Source organism: Drosophila novamexicana, unplaced genomic scaffold (assembly GCF_003285875.2).
Source record: "Drosophila novamexicana strain 15010-1031.04,08,12 unplaced genomic scaffold, DnovRS2.1 tig00001762-arrow-arrow-pilon, whole genome shotgun sequence".
NCBI lineage: Eukaryota > Metazoa > Arthropoda > Insecta > Diptera > Drosophilidae > Drosophila > Drosophila novamexicana.
In genome coordinates, this window is record NW_020824888.1 from 42969 (window position 1) to 59520 (window position 16552).

At 41.7% G+C, this 16552-nt stretch overlaps 1 protein-coding gene across 1 annotated transcript; it reads left to right on the forward strand.

Annotated features, from left to right (window-relative positions):
* The first annotated feature begins 1211 nt into the window (after window positions 1-1211).
* Window positions 1212-14637, forward strand: LOC115768374 (pneumococcal serine-rich repeat protein). Its single transcript, XM_030712946.1, has 8 exons — window positions 1212-1794; window positions 2027-2858; window positions 4860-4988; window positions 5084-6064; window positions 7021-7551; window positions 9591-10970; window positions 11082-13539; window positions 14425-14637. Exons 2-8 carry the CDS (start codon window positions 2100-2102, stop codon window positions 14496-14498), a joined length of 6312 nt encoding a protein of 2103 aa, XP_030568806.1. The 5' UTR covers window positions 1212-1794; window positions 2027-2099; the 3' UTR covers window positions 14499-14637.
* Window positions 14638-16552: the final 1915 nt, after the last annotated feature.

The window sequence follows — 16552 nt, forward strand, 5'->3', positions numbered from 1 at the left end:
GTCTCTGTTAAGTTAAGAAACATGTCTGCTAGTGTCAGCTATTTGACCAATTTAGTCCTTAAGAATAAGTGTTAATGTCGTTATCGATGCGATATCGATACTACTGACAATATCAAAAAGTTCAATGGAATTCAGTTAATAAATTTAGTTTCACTTAAATCATTAAAGTCATATCGCTCTGTTAAAAGCAGCAAATTAGCGCAAAAGTAAGCCGAGCGAATGTTAACGTATAAAAGCCCAGTGTTGTATTTCACTATGTAATCGTACGAGTATTCGATTATCTCATAGTTGCCAATAGTGCTGCGAAAGACATGCGAAAGTGTTGTAAAGCAAAACAACTGCGCTCTAAAGTGTTCGTTCCTTTCAGAAGTTTTACGTTTATGTGTAATTTAACACAAATATTTAACTTGTGCATTTATAATAATGATATATAATACATTGTTAACGTTAATAGTTATTGTGTAAGCTTACACCAGCCCTTCTAAACCAACATGTCTTTTTTTCGCTATGTGTAAGAGAAGGTCAGAAAAATGTACATACATATGTGTAGTGGAAGGTGCATAAGCAAGTGCGTGTGCGTGTGCGTGTATGTGTGTGTGCATTGCGTATGTATAAAAAAATAAAACAAATCGCTAAGCGATTAACAACAAATTAAAAGTGCAAAGTAAGCACTGTTAGTACATATATGAGCTCATATGTGTATGTATATATGAATATGTGTGTGTCTATACATATATATAAAAATATATATGCATGCGTGTGCGAGCGCGCATCGTAGCTGTTCATGCTAATAGAACGTATTTGTAAATTGCTACAACAACAAAAACTGTGTGGCAAAATGACGTGTTTGCGCTAGTGTTGCCACTGACAACAGAATGCCAGGGCTGCCAACGCGTGTGCACAACCAACCTCCAAGCGGCTATTGCCTATTTTTCCTGTCAGCATTTTTTTGTTGTGACAGTAAAATAATAGCATATCAAAGAGTACAACGCATATTTGATAATTAAATCATCCACAACGGTGCGTTCGGTGTGTGCGTGTGTGTGTGCCAAAAATAACATTGCCAACTAGATATGAGCGTATGTAAATTTCGGTTTGCAACTAGAGATGAGCGCATGTGAATATCGCACATCTCTATTTGGCAGCACTGCGCGGCTTGGTAAAGCAAATGATTTTTTTTTTGACAAGTCGCATTTCTTTTATTTAATTTTTTTTTTTGCATCAATGTTTTTCAAGTGTAAACTGTAGACTCGGTTTCGGCAATGTGAGAGTGTTCAATCAAATGGTAGTGACAAGGTTGCTCCGCTATAAAGCAATTTAACTGGTTGCATTCGATTGACGGATTGAGAACTGCATTAAAGCGAAAAATCAACAATTTAACAAACAAAAAATATATATATATATGAGAAAAAAAGCGAAAAATCAGCAAAAACACAACAGCTACAGTGCGTAGGCAACGGTATTTGCACAGCATTAAGTTTTGTTAGAACAACAAACAACAACAATTCTACAGTTCATTTGCGTTCGCAAATAAACAATAGCGAGCGATTGTGAGCGTGCGGTGAGCGAAAAAAAAAAATTACGCCAGACACAAAACAACGTGAATACTGGAATCGGGCAACGCTTAAGGACAACAAGTAGTGTGAGGAGAAGAGCAAGCTTAACAGTATTAACGGTGCCCTTTTGGGTGTCATCGGCTGCGGCGTTAACACGCGCGGCGGCCTTGACAGCTGTTTTTGTAGGACAACGGGATCTGCAGCGCATATCTCATATCCATTTTCGGGAACCTTGTTGGTAAGTAACTGTTAACTATGTGTGTATGTGCGTGTGCTTGTGTTTGTGTGGGAGAGAGAGTAAGCTTATGACGCAGTTACGCTCTCTTTCTCTAAATATATATATATATATATATATATATATATATATATATATATATATATATATATATATAAACATATATATGTATATAAGTCTGTACATATTTATATGTATATATACCTACATAAATATGTGTGTATATTTTTGCCAGGTTCTGTTTTGGAAGCTGCCGAACTGCCAATTGTGCGTATTTGTAATTTTAATGGCATTTCGTTGTTTGTTATATGCCACAAAAGATGAACAATGAACAAATTGGTGTTTCATCAATATCATCAACAACCTTATCATCCGCAACATCCACATCTGCTGCTGGCAATAGCAGCGCAGCTGCTGCGCAACTCATCAAGGCCATATCAACAGGCACCGCAACCGCCAACGCCACCGCCACTGGCACTGGCACTGGCACCGGCACCGGTACCGGCAACGCCAAAGATAAAGACAAAGACAAAGACACAAATATTGCCACATTGGTAACAAAAATCCAAGCGATTATACCCGATACGCCCATCGTTTCAATTGCCGCTGGCACGTTGAGTGAGAGCACCTCAACAACCACATCCACTAAGACGACACCGACGCCCTATTTCCAGGAGCAGCTAACCACCTTAATGTCGCACAATGTGAAGCTGGAGCAGCGTCCGGCCAACGACAGCAGCAACAGCTACGACCTGTCCAACAAAAACAATAACAGTAGTCAATCAGCAGCTGCCGCCTCTGTGCTTAGCCAAAATCATGTGCCGGCCGGTGATAAGAAAAGCAATAACAACAACAACGGTGCTGCTGGCAGCAGCAGCAGCAGTCGTAGCAGCATTGCGAACGCAACGCATCACAATTTGAATTTAACACCGCTGTTAAGCAAATCTGGCCAACCAGCACCCGAGGTGATTGCTGCCGCAACTGCGCTGCATCAGCGACGCGGTGCTACCACCAAAGGCAAGACCCAGGATGACCAGAATGTGGGCAAGCGTCAGAAGAATAAAAAGGTGAGTTGTCTATAATTCACCATTCCACCCCCCTCCTCCTTTCCCACCATAGCCAGCAACCGCTGTGTTGAGTAACTGCGCTAATTTGCAATCAATTATTTCTTAGTAATAACATAATTTGTATCAATATATTTTCTTGCCTTGTCCGCACTTTAAATTTCCATTTCATTTAAGCATTGTTGTTGCCTCGTTTTTCTGAACCCTAACTTAATTTCTTTTCGTTCCTTTTGTTAGATTAATTTTTTTTTTACTATTGAATTCCACAAGTATTTTTTTGTCATTCATATGTGGTTTGTGTGTGTGTGTGTGTGTGTGTGTGTGTGAGTGTGTGTGTGTGTGTGTGTGCGTGTGCGTGTGCGTGTGTGTGTGTGTGTGTGTGTGTGTGTGTGTGTGTGTGTGTGTGTCTTCAGCGGACATCGCAACAATTATTTTGCACACACAACATTCACATGTATGGTACATGTGTGACGCACACATGCACATACGCATGTGTATGCCCTGGATGTGGTCGCACGTCATATCTGTGTTTTTGAATGATTTTCCAATTACATACATATCCAATAAAAATCGCACAAACATTCTATAAATATCAACAGAACTGAAACATACATACACATGCATATGCGTAATACTTATGTATGTTAGACCATATACATATATATATAAACATACATACATATGTATGTATATAGAATATTCCTTAAAATATGATGTAGCAAACATTTTTTTTATTACTACCCATACAAAAATTTATTAACTATTAATCAAATTAATATTCATACACGATTCAATTTAATGTCGATGTTGGGCTGCTGCTGAAAGCGTCACTTTAAAGTGCTTAACAACGTGTCACTTGCAAGTGTTGCGAGTTACGAAAAGAAAACCGTTACTTTAGCGCAGGCAGTCTCTAGCATACATAATAAAAATAAAAAAAAACAACAACAACAAAACAGGGGACGAGAAAGGGAGCGCGTTGGTATGAGCGTTGTCATTTCACTCCCGCTCACGTTTAGCGAAATGTGCCTGGACAAATGCCGTTATCTGACAGACGCCATAACTCCTTCCATCATAGGCTTGCACAACACACACGCACACGTGCAGGCTGCGCTTCACATACATACATGCATGCATATATATATAGATTATGTGTGCGTGTGCATGTGTGGTGTTTAAGCAAATTTGCAGATCGGCGGGCCGAACGTGTCTTTAAAACGTGTCTCTTAAATTTGGTTTATTTTAATAGATAATTTTTTATGCATTTTTTTTTTGTGGTGTTGTTGTTCTTGTTTTAATTCATATATTCTAAATACGATTTGAATGTGTTCTTGATTTCGTTTATGGCATTAGGAAAACCACAGTTCTATTAACTTATCGAAGAACGTTTTGTTCTGTGGCGCCGCCGTCGCCGTCGTCGTCGTCGTTGACGTCGCCGCCGCCGTCGCATTAAACTTAACCACACGCATTAAATTGTTTTATTTAATTTATTTATTTTGTTGCACTTGTGTGCTTGTGACTTGAGCCTGACATATCTAAAAACGTATATAAATATAATACATTCATGTGTATGTGTGCTTGTATGTATGTACATATAAATATAAAAAACCGAAGCCAAGTGCGTTGCATGTGTCAGAATTATTGACCAAGGCACCGTGGCAAGTCGATGTGAAGCTGATGTAAGCCCAGTTGCATGCGAACATTTCCAGGTAAATCGAACTCGCAACAGCCCTCACAGACCTCACAGACCTCACAGCCCAAACCGCCCACACTTTACGCAAATGCCGTGAGCTAAAGGTTTCGTTAGATGAAAACCAAAATGTTAGGCGCAGTTGCGTTTTTGAGGTTAAAGACAAACACACGCAGCTCCTTGACTAGGCGGACATATCTTTCTCTTCTTTGCTCTGATAGCAAGCAAGACCAATTTTTTTTTGAAAAAAAAAAGAAATAATAAAAATAAATAAAGCAAGAAAAAAAAATTAAAAAAAATAATTTAACAACTTACAGACAAAGTACGATGCTTGGGAGGATAGCGAAATAAATGATCTCGACGACGCATCATTAAAGAAACTGCTCGAGGAGGCCTATTGGTATCGTAATCCGGGCGATAGAAAAAACAAAAGTGAGCGTTTTCTGGTAAGTCAGTCTTGTTTTGGCCACAATCAATCTATGCTGTTAATATCTGTGCATTAGATTGTTATATTTGTATGGCGTATTTTAATGTTTCACAGCAAATGCTCAAAAAGGCTGAGTACGACGAGGCGAACTCTTATCGTGCCATTAAGACCTGTCTAACACGCAATACGTCCGCATCATCATCATCAACGTCCAGCGGCTATTACGGCCACAGCAGCAGCGTCGGTAGCGGCAGCAACTTTGGAGCGCACAATAGCAGCAGCAGCTATCATACAAATCATCGGACAGCGTCGCAGCGTCATAAGCAGGGCGGCTCTTTGCAGGATTTGGTCGAGGCGACGCATCGCAGCGAGCTGGCAACAACGTCATCGGCGGCGGCAGCAGCAGCAACCCAACGTTTCAACTGTGATTATCAGCTTATTGGCGCCAGTAGCAGCAGTGCTGGCAACAGCAACACCCGCGCCAATCGACGTCAGCAGCATAACAACAACAACAACAGCAACAACCAAAACTCCGCCTTTGTCGGCAAGAAGTCGTTGAAGAACAACAACAGCAACAACTCATCTGTGTCAGCGCGACAACGCGAAGGCGGCAGCTTGCCAAGCAGCGTCAATTTTGAGATGGCTAACATGGATGCCAAGCAAAAGCTAGCCATTGGCGATGAGGGCGTGGCAAGCAATGCCAATCCCAATCCGAATCCGGTACCGAATCCCAATCCGAATACCGCCAATACTGCTAACAGCAAAGGCAATCGCAACAGCGCCGGGAGCAGCAGCAGCTTGCCCAGTCAACTGAATGAAACTGGGAATACCGTCATTGAGTTCGATGTGGATGGGAATGGGGATCGGGATGCTGCTGCTGCTGCTGATGTCGGCGGTGCCATCGGCGGCGGCGATGGTGGCGGCGCTTTGGCCGCCAACCAACTACTTGATGAAGCGTTGGAGGTAAGGGATGGCACTGTAGAGATGTGGGACATCAACTTGGATGAGACACTTTGGGATATGATCAATTATTCCCAAGCATATTCGAATGCCGAAGACGAACACTTGCTTAATGATACATCCAAATTGCAGGCGGTAAGACGCGCCTCTCTTCACGCGTATCCATTCATCTGATCAATACAATTAAACAATAAAACATCCCATTAATCAAGCGCCTAACCCATATCCTTAGGAAACCATTTGTTTAGCTTGTCCGTTGTCACTGTTCATAGATCATGTGTTTTGTGTTCGTAGTATATATCCTGTACATATGTATATATACATGTATTTCATTTGATGTAAGATGTGACTCGTAACAGTCGGCACTCATTAATTGATATCTTATCTAAACGAGATTATTAGGCAGAAAGTATCATATTCAGTAAGAAATTAAGAATCTACTGTTAAACCAGTTGGTTAATATTGTAAATGCTAGGATAGTTCACGAGCCGCTGTAAATTGATTTTGAATTCGATGCTCGCCCATGTTGTCATGTCATCAAAACAAAATCCCATGTCATCAAATCAAATCCCATCTGCAGTCACATCAGAATCACACAATTCCCATCTCCACTCACGCTCTCACTGTTTATATTGTAAAACGCAGTAGTTAATCGTTAACTTGCAAATACCGCCTAACTCTGTCTCTGTCTATTTTAAGTACTCTTCTAATCGCTGCTACCGTTCATTGTACTCGTCTCTCCTCTCGTCGCTCGATATTCGCTATTCCCCTCACTCGTTACTTTTTTTTTTTTTCTTTTCATTGCGTTAACATTATTTACCCGCATCAATCATGAAAGCAGTGTGGAGAGTCGGTTTAAGAATTCGGTTTGTGTGGAACAAGTTGAAGCAAATACCAAATGTTGATTTGCAAAAAACAAAAAAAAAAAAAAATCAATTTGCGCTGCAACATAATGTAAATGACATAAAAATGTATATATATGTAGCTGTAATTGTAGAGTCCTAAATCAGGGCGAACTCTTTTTATTTATTTGTAAACAACATTTTTAATTTATTACAACTCTTTTTAATTACACGCAACAACAAACAAAGGCCCGTAACGATAAGGGAATGCCAAATTTGGCTGCTAACCAAGCCATGTCCCTTAAATGCGAGAATCAATCGGATATTCTCAAGCAACAACAACAACAACAACAACAACAACAGCAGCAGCCCGATGGCAAGGATTCGGGCCCTGTCAAAGAGTTCCTAATCGATGATCCACTTCACTTTTCCATGCTGGAGATGTCCGCTAAGAATCAGAAACTGCCACTACCGCAGTATCCGCCAGCATTGGCCAGTGCTGTAGCTAGCGGACAATTTACACTACCGCTGGGTGAACATAAGCGCAAAGTTGACGCCGGCTATGTGTCTCTCAATGATAGCTACACGGCCTGCTCGTCCGTGTTTGGCTTGGCTGGCAACTTTTCATCGGGCAGCAAGAGTTCATCCAAGGGCTCTGGCGCCGGCAACAGCGCTGAGCTATTTGGTGGCGCAGATCTACGTCCGGCTAAGATTGGACGCATGATGACCGCAGCGGCCGCTGCAGCTGTCGTCGCCTCTCACGGCGCCAAGGCCACAACGGTAAGTGAGCAGGAGTTGGCGCTCGACTCAGAATGTAAAGAATTGTAACTTTATTAACCCTTTGTCTTTGTGTGTATTAAAAATTCATATTCAAACAAAAACAAACTGGTCTAGGATTGGTTTTATGTGCAATTATTGTATATAACAAGACAGAATGAAGCATTTACGATCCTATTACAGAGTCTATATTCATGCACAGCCGGGTGGTCGATCTATCCATGTCCGTTCGTTCTACTGTCTATTTCTTCCTACCCACCCCCAGAGAGACAATTGGAGCCAAGGACTGGGATGGTCCGACATCATATCGATTTTTAGATGCCTTGATCTTTGATCTTTTGCCTTACTTCTTATTGGTTTTTGGTTTTCGGTTCAATTTCTGCAGCACGAGAATAAAGTTTGGTCAACAACGGGCAGCATAAAATGCGTATTTTTAAGTTATATTTGGCTTTGAAATTATCTGGTTAACCAAAATTATAGTTTGATGGAACTTTGATTGGATTCTAGTCGGAAACGGGCTTAAAATTGGGCTTAAAATTGCTAGAAACTAACTTGAAACTTGATATTCGGCATAAACATAAGTTTCTAAGCCGAAAAACGCGATGCATTGCGACATTGCGTAGTGTATGAAATCCATATCTAATTGATATAATATAAATAATTGGGGCTTATTAATTACAATTTACTTGTAATTAGTTTGTTTTACGTTGGGCAGAAAGTTAACAAGATGTTCTTTATGTAAACAACTTGATAATTCTCGCTTATTTCAACATTTGTTTAGCAATAGCTACGCCCAGCTATACTCGGCTTTCGAGGCAATCGGGCTCTCATCGCATAGGGTTCTGTTGCAATAAATAATGTTGATAATGTTGCTTGATGGAACAAAATCGGAGTTTGTCTGGCAAAATCTGTGCGAACCAGTTGACAAACAGGAAATATTTCGTATAGCTGAGATGGAATGGTCTGATTCTTCCCAGAAGAGGCCTTTATTATTCCACATGATCCGAACTTCCTGTCGAGAAAGTTGAACAACCTTGTAGGCACAGGGCTTAGATGGGATTCGATATGAAAGCTTTATTTCCCGATTAATATAAACTAAAGAAACCATATAATGTGGCACTTACAGACGTGTTAAGAGAATCGGCTGTGCCGGGGTAGCTTGAAAAAACGTAAGGCTCTTTTGTGCAAAAGATAGCAGGTGTTATAATAGTCCGCTTATATATGGAGAGCATAGTTAAACCTGTAAATAACGACATGATATAGTCGTCCGATCCGGCTGATTATGAGCTATGCAAACATTTCCTGAGACACTAGCTCTCATAGCAGATAGATGGCTATATAGACTCGGCTGTTGCTACGAATCAAGAATTTTTGTTTGTTCATCTATATATACTTAATGCACTAAACATTTGGCTGACAGTTGAAGCGATTGCCCTACAATACAAAATTTATATAATATATGTATATAGTATATATCAATCTATATTGAATGTCATCAAATATTAATATGAACCTAAATTCCTATTTACCTGTTACACACAGCCCAACAACCGTTTCCCTTCATATTTGCACAAACAGCCTTTGCATTGAGCTAAGACTGTTTATTGTAGGGTATTGTCGGGCAGGCATGTGGTTGACAGCACACGCATTCAAGTAACAGGGTTGCATTCGATAAGAAACTGTTGATTTTGACGTGCAACTGTCAAACGTGTAAATACGCGAATCGAATGACAGAATTCATTTGAAAGCCACAAACGGAGAGCGAACAACACACAATAAGTCTAAGTCGAACAATTGTCAAAGACATAGGGCATCAAATAGCCATTCTCACTTAGTAATATAATGAAAAATTGGGAATTTTGAACACAAATGAAAGTGAAACGTTTGAAGCGATGTAATAACGCACAGATCTCCATGTTTAAGCTGATGGTTAGTGCTCGTTGTTGTTGCAACATTCGTATTAGCCGGGCGAGTACTCTGTGCAACTTGTGGCATAAAGTAAATTATGTTTTTTTTTTTGTTTGGTTTTGGTTTTATTCTAGCGCCAGTTTGATGAGAACGGCAACGCTTTGGGCGATGGCTATGCCGCTGGCAATGGTACTGGCAGCAGCAGCAGCAGCAGCAGCAACAACAATAACAGCAGCAGCAGTAACAACAATAACAGCAATGGCAGCGGCAACAACAACAACGCCAGTGGCAGCTCCTCCTTCACAACGCTTATCACAACCACCTTGGGCAGCGGCGGTGGCAGCGCATTGACAGCCCCGCTGCAACAGCAACATCATCAACATCATCAACTTCAACAACATCAACAACAACAACAGCAACACCAGCAGCAACAACAACAACAACAGCGCTCGAATAGCGTATCCACATTGCTCACAACTGGCGGCAATACAACAACAACAGCCATGGCTGCCGCCGCAGTGGCCGCATCCTTTAATAGCCAATTGCAGCAGGTGCCAGGCTCTGCTGCTGCTGTTGCGCCGCCGCAGCCGCCGACGAAGCTCAAATCGAAAAAGAAGTCACAGCAGGAGCGTAACACGACCACCGTGGATGTGGAATCGGTGGCCGGTTATCGTGGCAAGGATCCTGTTGAGCAGCTGGTCAAATACATTGAGAACGACGGCTCGGCGTGCGCTCAACAGCAACAACAACAGCAGCAGCAGCAAAAGAAAAAGGAGCGCAAGAAACAGAATAAGCTTAAGAAATGCAACTCGCTGGAGGAGTTGCGCAGTTGCGCCAAAATGGAAGTCGATGAACTGAAGCGTCAGTCGGCCACCACCGAAATGATGCGCAACAAAAAGGGGGGCAAGCACAATTCCGCCTCTGTGGCAGACATCAACAAGAATTGCAACAAGGAGCAACAGCAGCAACAACAGCAGCAACAGCAACAACAACCAGCAACAGCACAACAATCTCAACAGACAGCGGCGCCGCGCAAAAGCGAGCGTCGCTCCTGGGGCACCGAGGAGCTGCAGTATTTGGGCGAGACGCCGCCCGCAATGAATGATGCAAAGCTAAATGACAGCGGCAACAGCAGCGCCAGCAACAATTGCGCCGATACGCCCTCCTCGTCACAGCTGGGCGCAGCTGGAGCCGCAGCCGTAGCCGTAGCCGCAGCGGGCACTTTGCCAGCGCTGGAATTGCCAACGCTGGCGCGCATGTCCGAAATGGAGGCGCTGAATACGGTGCTTAGCGAAACGGCTGAATTTCATGTGGTCACCAAAAAGAAGAAACCAAAGAAACAGCGCGCCGTCACCATGGATGATGCGGCCGTTGCGGCAGCGGCAACAACTGGCGGCAATTTGCAGCGCATGCAACAGATAACCAAATCTGCATCGTCCAACATGATGTCACAGCGTTTGCGCAGCAACATGGATTACTACAACAATAGCAGCAGCAGCAGCAACAGCAACAACAACAACTACTATGCAGCACATGCCAGCTATAACAGCAACAACAACAGCAACAAGCAACAGCAACAACTACAAGCGCAACAACAACATGCTGCCACATCGTCAGTCACAGCTGCTGCAACTGCAACTGCAGCTGCTGCTGCTGCAGCAGCAGTTGTTGCTGGCGGCACGCAGGATAATTCGCGTCGCAAGTCCACGTCGTCTATGCCGCCCTCGGAGAAATCCGATTCAAGTGATCTCGACTCGGTGCACTCGCTGCCCATACAAACCGTCAAGAAGAAGAGCAACAACAAGCGCGTCGCCGTTCAAGCCAAGCATAACAACAACAACAACAATAACAGCAACAAAAATAACAACAACAACAATTCATCGGCGCCCATTTCATATGCGGACATTGCGCGCAACAAGCGGGAGCAGCTAGCCCACGGTTATGGCGAGGACAGCGATGCTGGTGGCGATGCACAAGGTCCCGTGACGCCGCAATCGCTGCTGCTGCTACAGGACAACAAGCTCAAGAGTAAGTCCAAGCAGCGTCCCGATTTTCCGGAGCTGCCGGGCGCCATGGCTGCAACAATAACAACAGCAACAGCCACAGCAACAGCAACAGCAACAGCAACTGGCGCTGCCGCAGCCGCAGCGCTCATTAGCTATTCGCAGAGCCTCAACAAAACGGCTGCGCCCAGCGACATGGAGGGCAACAGTCAGGAGCAGCAGCATCAGCAGGCAACTGTTGTTGTCACTGGCACGCCCGCAGCAACAGTTGCAGCGGCAGCAACAATCACAACAGCAGCTGCGGCGGCAGGAACAACTGCCGGCAGCACCTCGAATCTGACAACAGCAGGCAGTGGCGCCATTGCGCCGCCAGCACTGCAAAAGTCGAAAAGCGTGGAGCACGATGCCAGCAGCTATAGCTTCAACAGCAGCAATCTAGATCTGCAGTATCCAGCGCTGGAGAAGACAGTGAAGCGGCACAGCCTCAATCATGTACCGCTGCCGGCCAATGTAGCCACTGGCTATAACTTTGCAGCAGCTGCCAAGCAGCAGCAACAGCAGCCGGATGCAAAATGCAGCATGGAAATCACACAGAGTGCAGCAGCAGTAGTAGCAGCTGCAGCAACTACCTCAGGCAAGGCCAAGTGCAAGCCAAAGGAGCTGTCACCCAGCAGCAGCAGCAGCAGCAAGAACAAGGAGAAATTCCTTAGCCAGAAGCCTAGTCAGAGTCAGGATGAGACATGTTCGCCGCCGGCGCTGCCCGTTAGCTTCAGTTTGGCCTGTGGCCACAGTGGCGGCACCATTACCTTCAAGGCAACAGCGGCCACACAGACGGAGGGCGCCAAAAAGCATAGCGGCGGCACTGCAGCAGCTGCTGTGCAGACCACATTGCCGCCGGTGGGCAACAGACCCGCTGTGATTATACTCAACGATGATCGCGACTCGAAGCTGGGCAGGCTCAACAACGAGTTCATCTTTGGCGATTTCAATGAGGACGAACTGAAGCTCTTCGACGATGCCAGCGACAAGGAGTCCAACGATAAGCAACAGCCGGAACAGCAACTGTTGCAGCTGGACAAAGAGCAACAGACGACACCAACAACGGCATCAACGGCAACCGCTACCGATCCCCCCAGTTGTGAGCAACAGCAACTGCAGTTGCTACTCAATGATTCGGGCACTGCCTCCGATGTGGTCAACAGTTCGGCCTGCATGGATCTGCTGCTTATCTCAGGGCAGGCGGCACAGTCGTCGCCCAATGCAGCTGTTAACAACAGCGCCAACAGCTGCAACAACACCAGCAGCAGCAGCAGCAACAACAACAACAATAGCAATAACAACAATTCATCAACATCCTCGACACCATCATCGTCCACCTCGTGCTCCACCTCGGCCTCCTCATCGACGCTGAGCAGCACCAATGGCAATGGCAATGGCAACGGCAATGGCGGCGGTGCCGCCAATCAGTCAAACGATAGCGGCATCTATGGCGCTGCCAACATATCCAATACCATTGCCGCCGCCGCTGCCATCAAGGATCAGGTCAATCATTTTCTCAGCAAGGCCAGCGCCAGTGCCAGTGCCAGCAGCAACAGCCACAGCCACAGCCATAGCCATAGCAACAGCAGCAGTTGCAGCAGCTGCCACGATGAGCCGCTGCCCATGCAGCAGCTGGAGACGTGCAACGATATCGAAACGGCAATTATAGCGGCCGCACGTGCTGCTGCTGCCGCCGCCTCTTCGCGCAGTGCCAGCTGCAGTCGCAGCAATTCGCTGGAGCAGCCGCCAGCCACACAAACGGCCGCTGCCAAAACCAAATCTCGACCAGCTCTCTACACGACCTACGGTAATGCCGACAATGCAGCTGCCCACGATCATAATAATGATGATGATGACGATGATAACGATGATGATGATCATGATGATGATGATGAAGAGGAGCAGCTGCATGAGCTCAGCTTTATGTCCGATCTCAAATCGGATTTTGTGGCAACCGCGCCGCTGCCACTGATGCCCACACCACCGACGCGCCAATCTCTCATGTCCAACACGGAGCTCATTGTGGACTACATCAGCAGCTGTAAGTCGACAAGAAGAAACGAGAGAACGAAGTGTATATATTTATATAAATTGCATGTGTTAGCTGCTCCATAACTGTTCGATGCTTTGACGATAACGATATCCATCACTATTTATCGATATCTAAACATGATTTCCTTCAATAGTGGAGAGATTTTTAATTTTGTAACTACCTTTGTTACGCATACAACTTGTTCTCGAACCTAACAAGTAAACTAGATACAGATTAAAAAGCATGTAGCGGGCGGACCTACAGATCTTTAAATCCGATAGGAGTATGCTTTTATCGATAAATTTAGGATTTTAAGGATTTTGAAAAGTAACTTTTATTTTATATTCACGTATCGCATTCGGAGCTTAAAAGAGCTGGAAGCATAGCTTCCCCCCTTTGATTGCCTGAGCAGAGCTTGTTTGTTTCGAATTATCGATAACAATTCATGTAGTCGATAAAAAAGTCGATATCGAAATTTCGTTTTTACATAACTCGAAGATTATTAGAGCTAGGCAGACCAAATTTGGTATGAAGATTCTCGTTTAGTATACATATCCAAAATTAATCGATTTTTTATAGGGAAACAATTGTGAAAGACGTGGTATTTACAAACACTTGGTTGTCATAAACAATCTCTGAAAAAGTTTGGATTGGAACTTCAGTATTTATTGAAAAGTTCAATAATACAAGGATTCGATTCGTGTAGCGTTGACCCGAAAGGTTGGAGTACATCTATTTAGCAGAAGATTTCAACACTTATCCAATTAAATTATATACATATTAGGCTTAACAATGCCTCAAATAGCTTTTATATGATCAAAGTAAAAGCAAGAATTCAACTGACTCACTTTACTCTCACTTTCTCTTTCATTTCCCCACGACCCCACTGTTTAGCCTGGAATGCCATAGTCAATAGCAAGTACGTGACCTTCTACAATGAGCAGGAGGAGCAGCAACAGGAAACTTAAGGAATGGAGTCAACATGTGCGGCATTCAAAACCCTGATGCCGCTCGTCGTCCTCTGCCGTTGCACTCCTGCTGCAATTTAAATTGGAAAAATGAAAACAAAAAAAAAACACACACACACATACAGGAGAAAAATGAAAGAAATGAAACGCGGAAAACTGTAAACAAAAACTAAAGCAAAAACACACAAAATTTTATATTATGTTGCATGGTTAATTGTTGAATCTTTATTTATGTGGTGTGCTGTCTATTGTTAACACACAATTGCACACACACGCACACACACACGAATCACATCTACCAGCTACACCTACACACATATATAAACATATACATATAAGTATATATATATACCTGCATATATATATATATATATACATGTATTTATATTTGCTATAACAATACGCTTTTTAAGCTAATGTAATGTTTAATTGTACCAACTATTGTTGAACTATATTGATCACCATTGGAAGCCTCACAGATTATCAATAAACAAAAACGAAACAACAATTATATTAACAAGTAACAACAACAACAACAAAAACAACAAGAACAGAGACACCAATTCAAGTCAGGAAAGCGCTTAGGGTTCAGTTTTTTTTTTGTTTTTTTTTTTTTGTTTATTTTTTTTTTGTTTTTTTTTTAGGCCAAAAGTTTAGGTTCCAACAAGTTGGCACCAAAACAGTTAATTGCATAAAATGTCCTCTATATTTATATATAAAAATATATATATAACTTATTCAAAGCTAAATCTAAATGTAAGACAACAACAATAACAAATTTAATTTTGTTATATTTTCTAGTTTTAACCGAAAGCATAAAACTATTTATTTAGATATGTAGGAACTAGTTTATATATACGCTATATATATACTTATATATATATATATATGAAGTAAAGAAAAAATGAAATTTGAATATTTTCAAGCGCATTTTGAAAAAAAAAAACAATTTTTGTTAGAAGGCTCTAGGATTTTTTTTTTTTTTTTTTTTTTTTTGTTTATTGTTTTTGTTTGAATTATTGTCAAAATATGCATAAATATAAAAATTTGTTAGAGAGCTTAAGAAATACAAAAAAAAGAAAAAGAAAAAAAAAACTATTTGTATGCCAGGAAAATCTAGTTTCTCTAGGCTAAAGAAAAAAGTCGAAGAAAAAAAGAAGAAATATTCAAGAAGCACTCAAAAAACGATGAATGTATGTAAATACGAAAAGAAATTTGCGTTTATATGTATTTAAAGAATTTGATATATGTATAAAAGAAATATATATCTATATATATGAATTTATATATACAATATATATACATATATATATATAAACATAAATATGTTTACATAGCTATGTAAGCAGGCAGCCATAAGCCTAAAGAGGAGACGCGTGTACTATGCTTGAACCCGTACTTGAACGAAGTAAAGCCAACTACCCGAACCCTCAGCCCAGAAATGGGATAAAAATCATTAAAAAAATTTAAATTTAAACATAGTTTACAGGTCGAAGCAAAACAAAACAAAAATAAGAAACACATAAATCAAAGCATAGGCACTTTAAGAAGCAACTATATTATTAAAATACCTTTTTTTTTTATAAATATACATATATATAAATATATATATATATATATGTATACCTATATACGCATAAATACAAAAATATAAAAAATTAAAAAAAAAAAAACGAAATCGAAAACGAAACGTGAATCGTTTTAAAATCATGTAAAATGTAAGCAAAACTAAATGAGAAAATTGAAACTTACATTTAAAAAATTATTTAAAACACTTAATAAATAAACAAAACACATTTCAAATAAATAATTAAGACAAAACATTTCAAACAAATTACCTAATATTAAATAAAAGGAAAACAAAAAAACACATCAAAACTTAAATGCGCATAAATAATGTTTCAATTTTTCGATTAGCATGTACGAAAATTCATCAAACTTAAAGAAAACCAAACCTAAAAACAAAACCTCATTACTTTTGTATTCGATGGCGTGCTATTTAATTGGACGAGCCTAGTAAAATGCTAGCAAAAAAAAAAGAAAAATTAAAACAA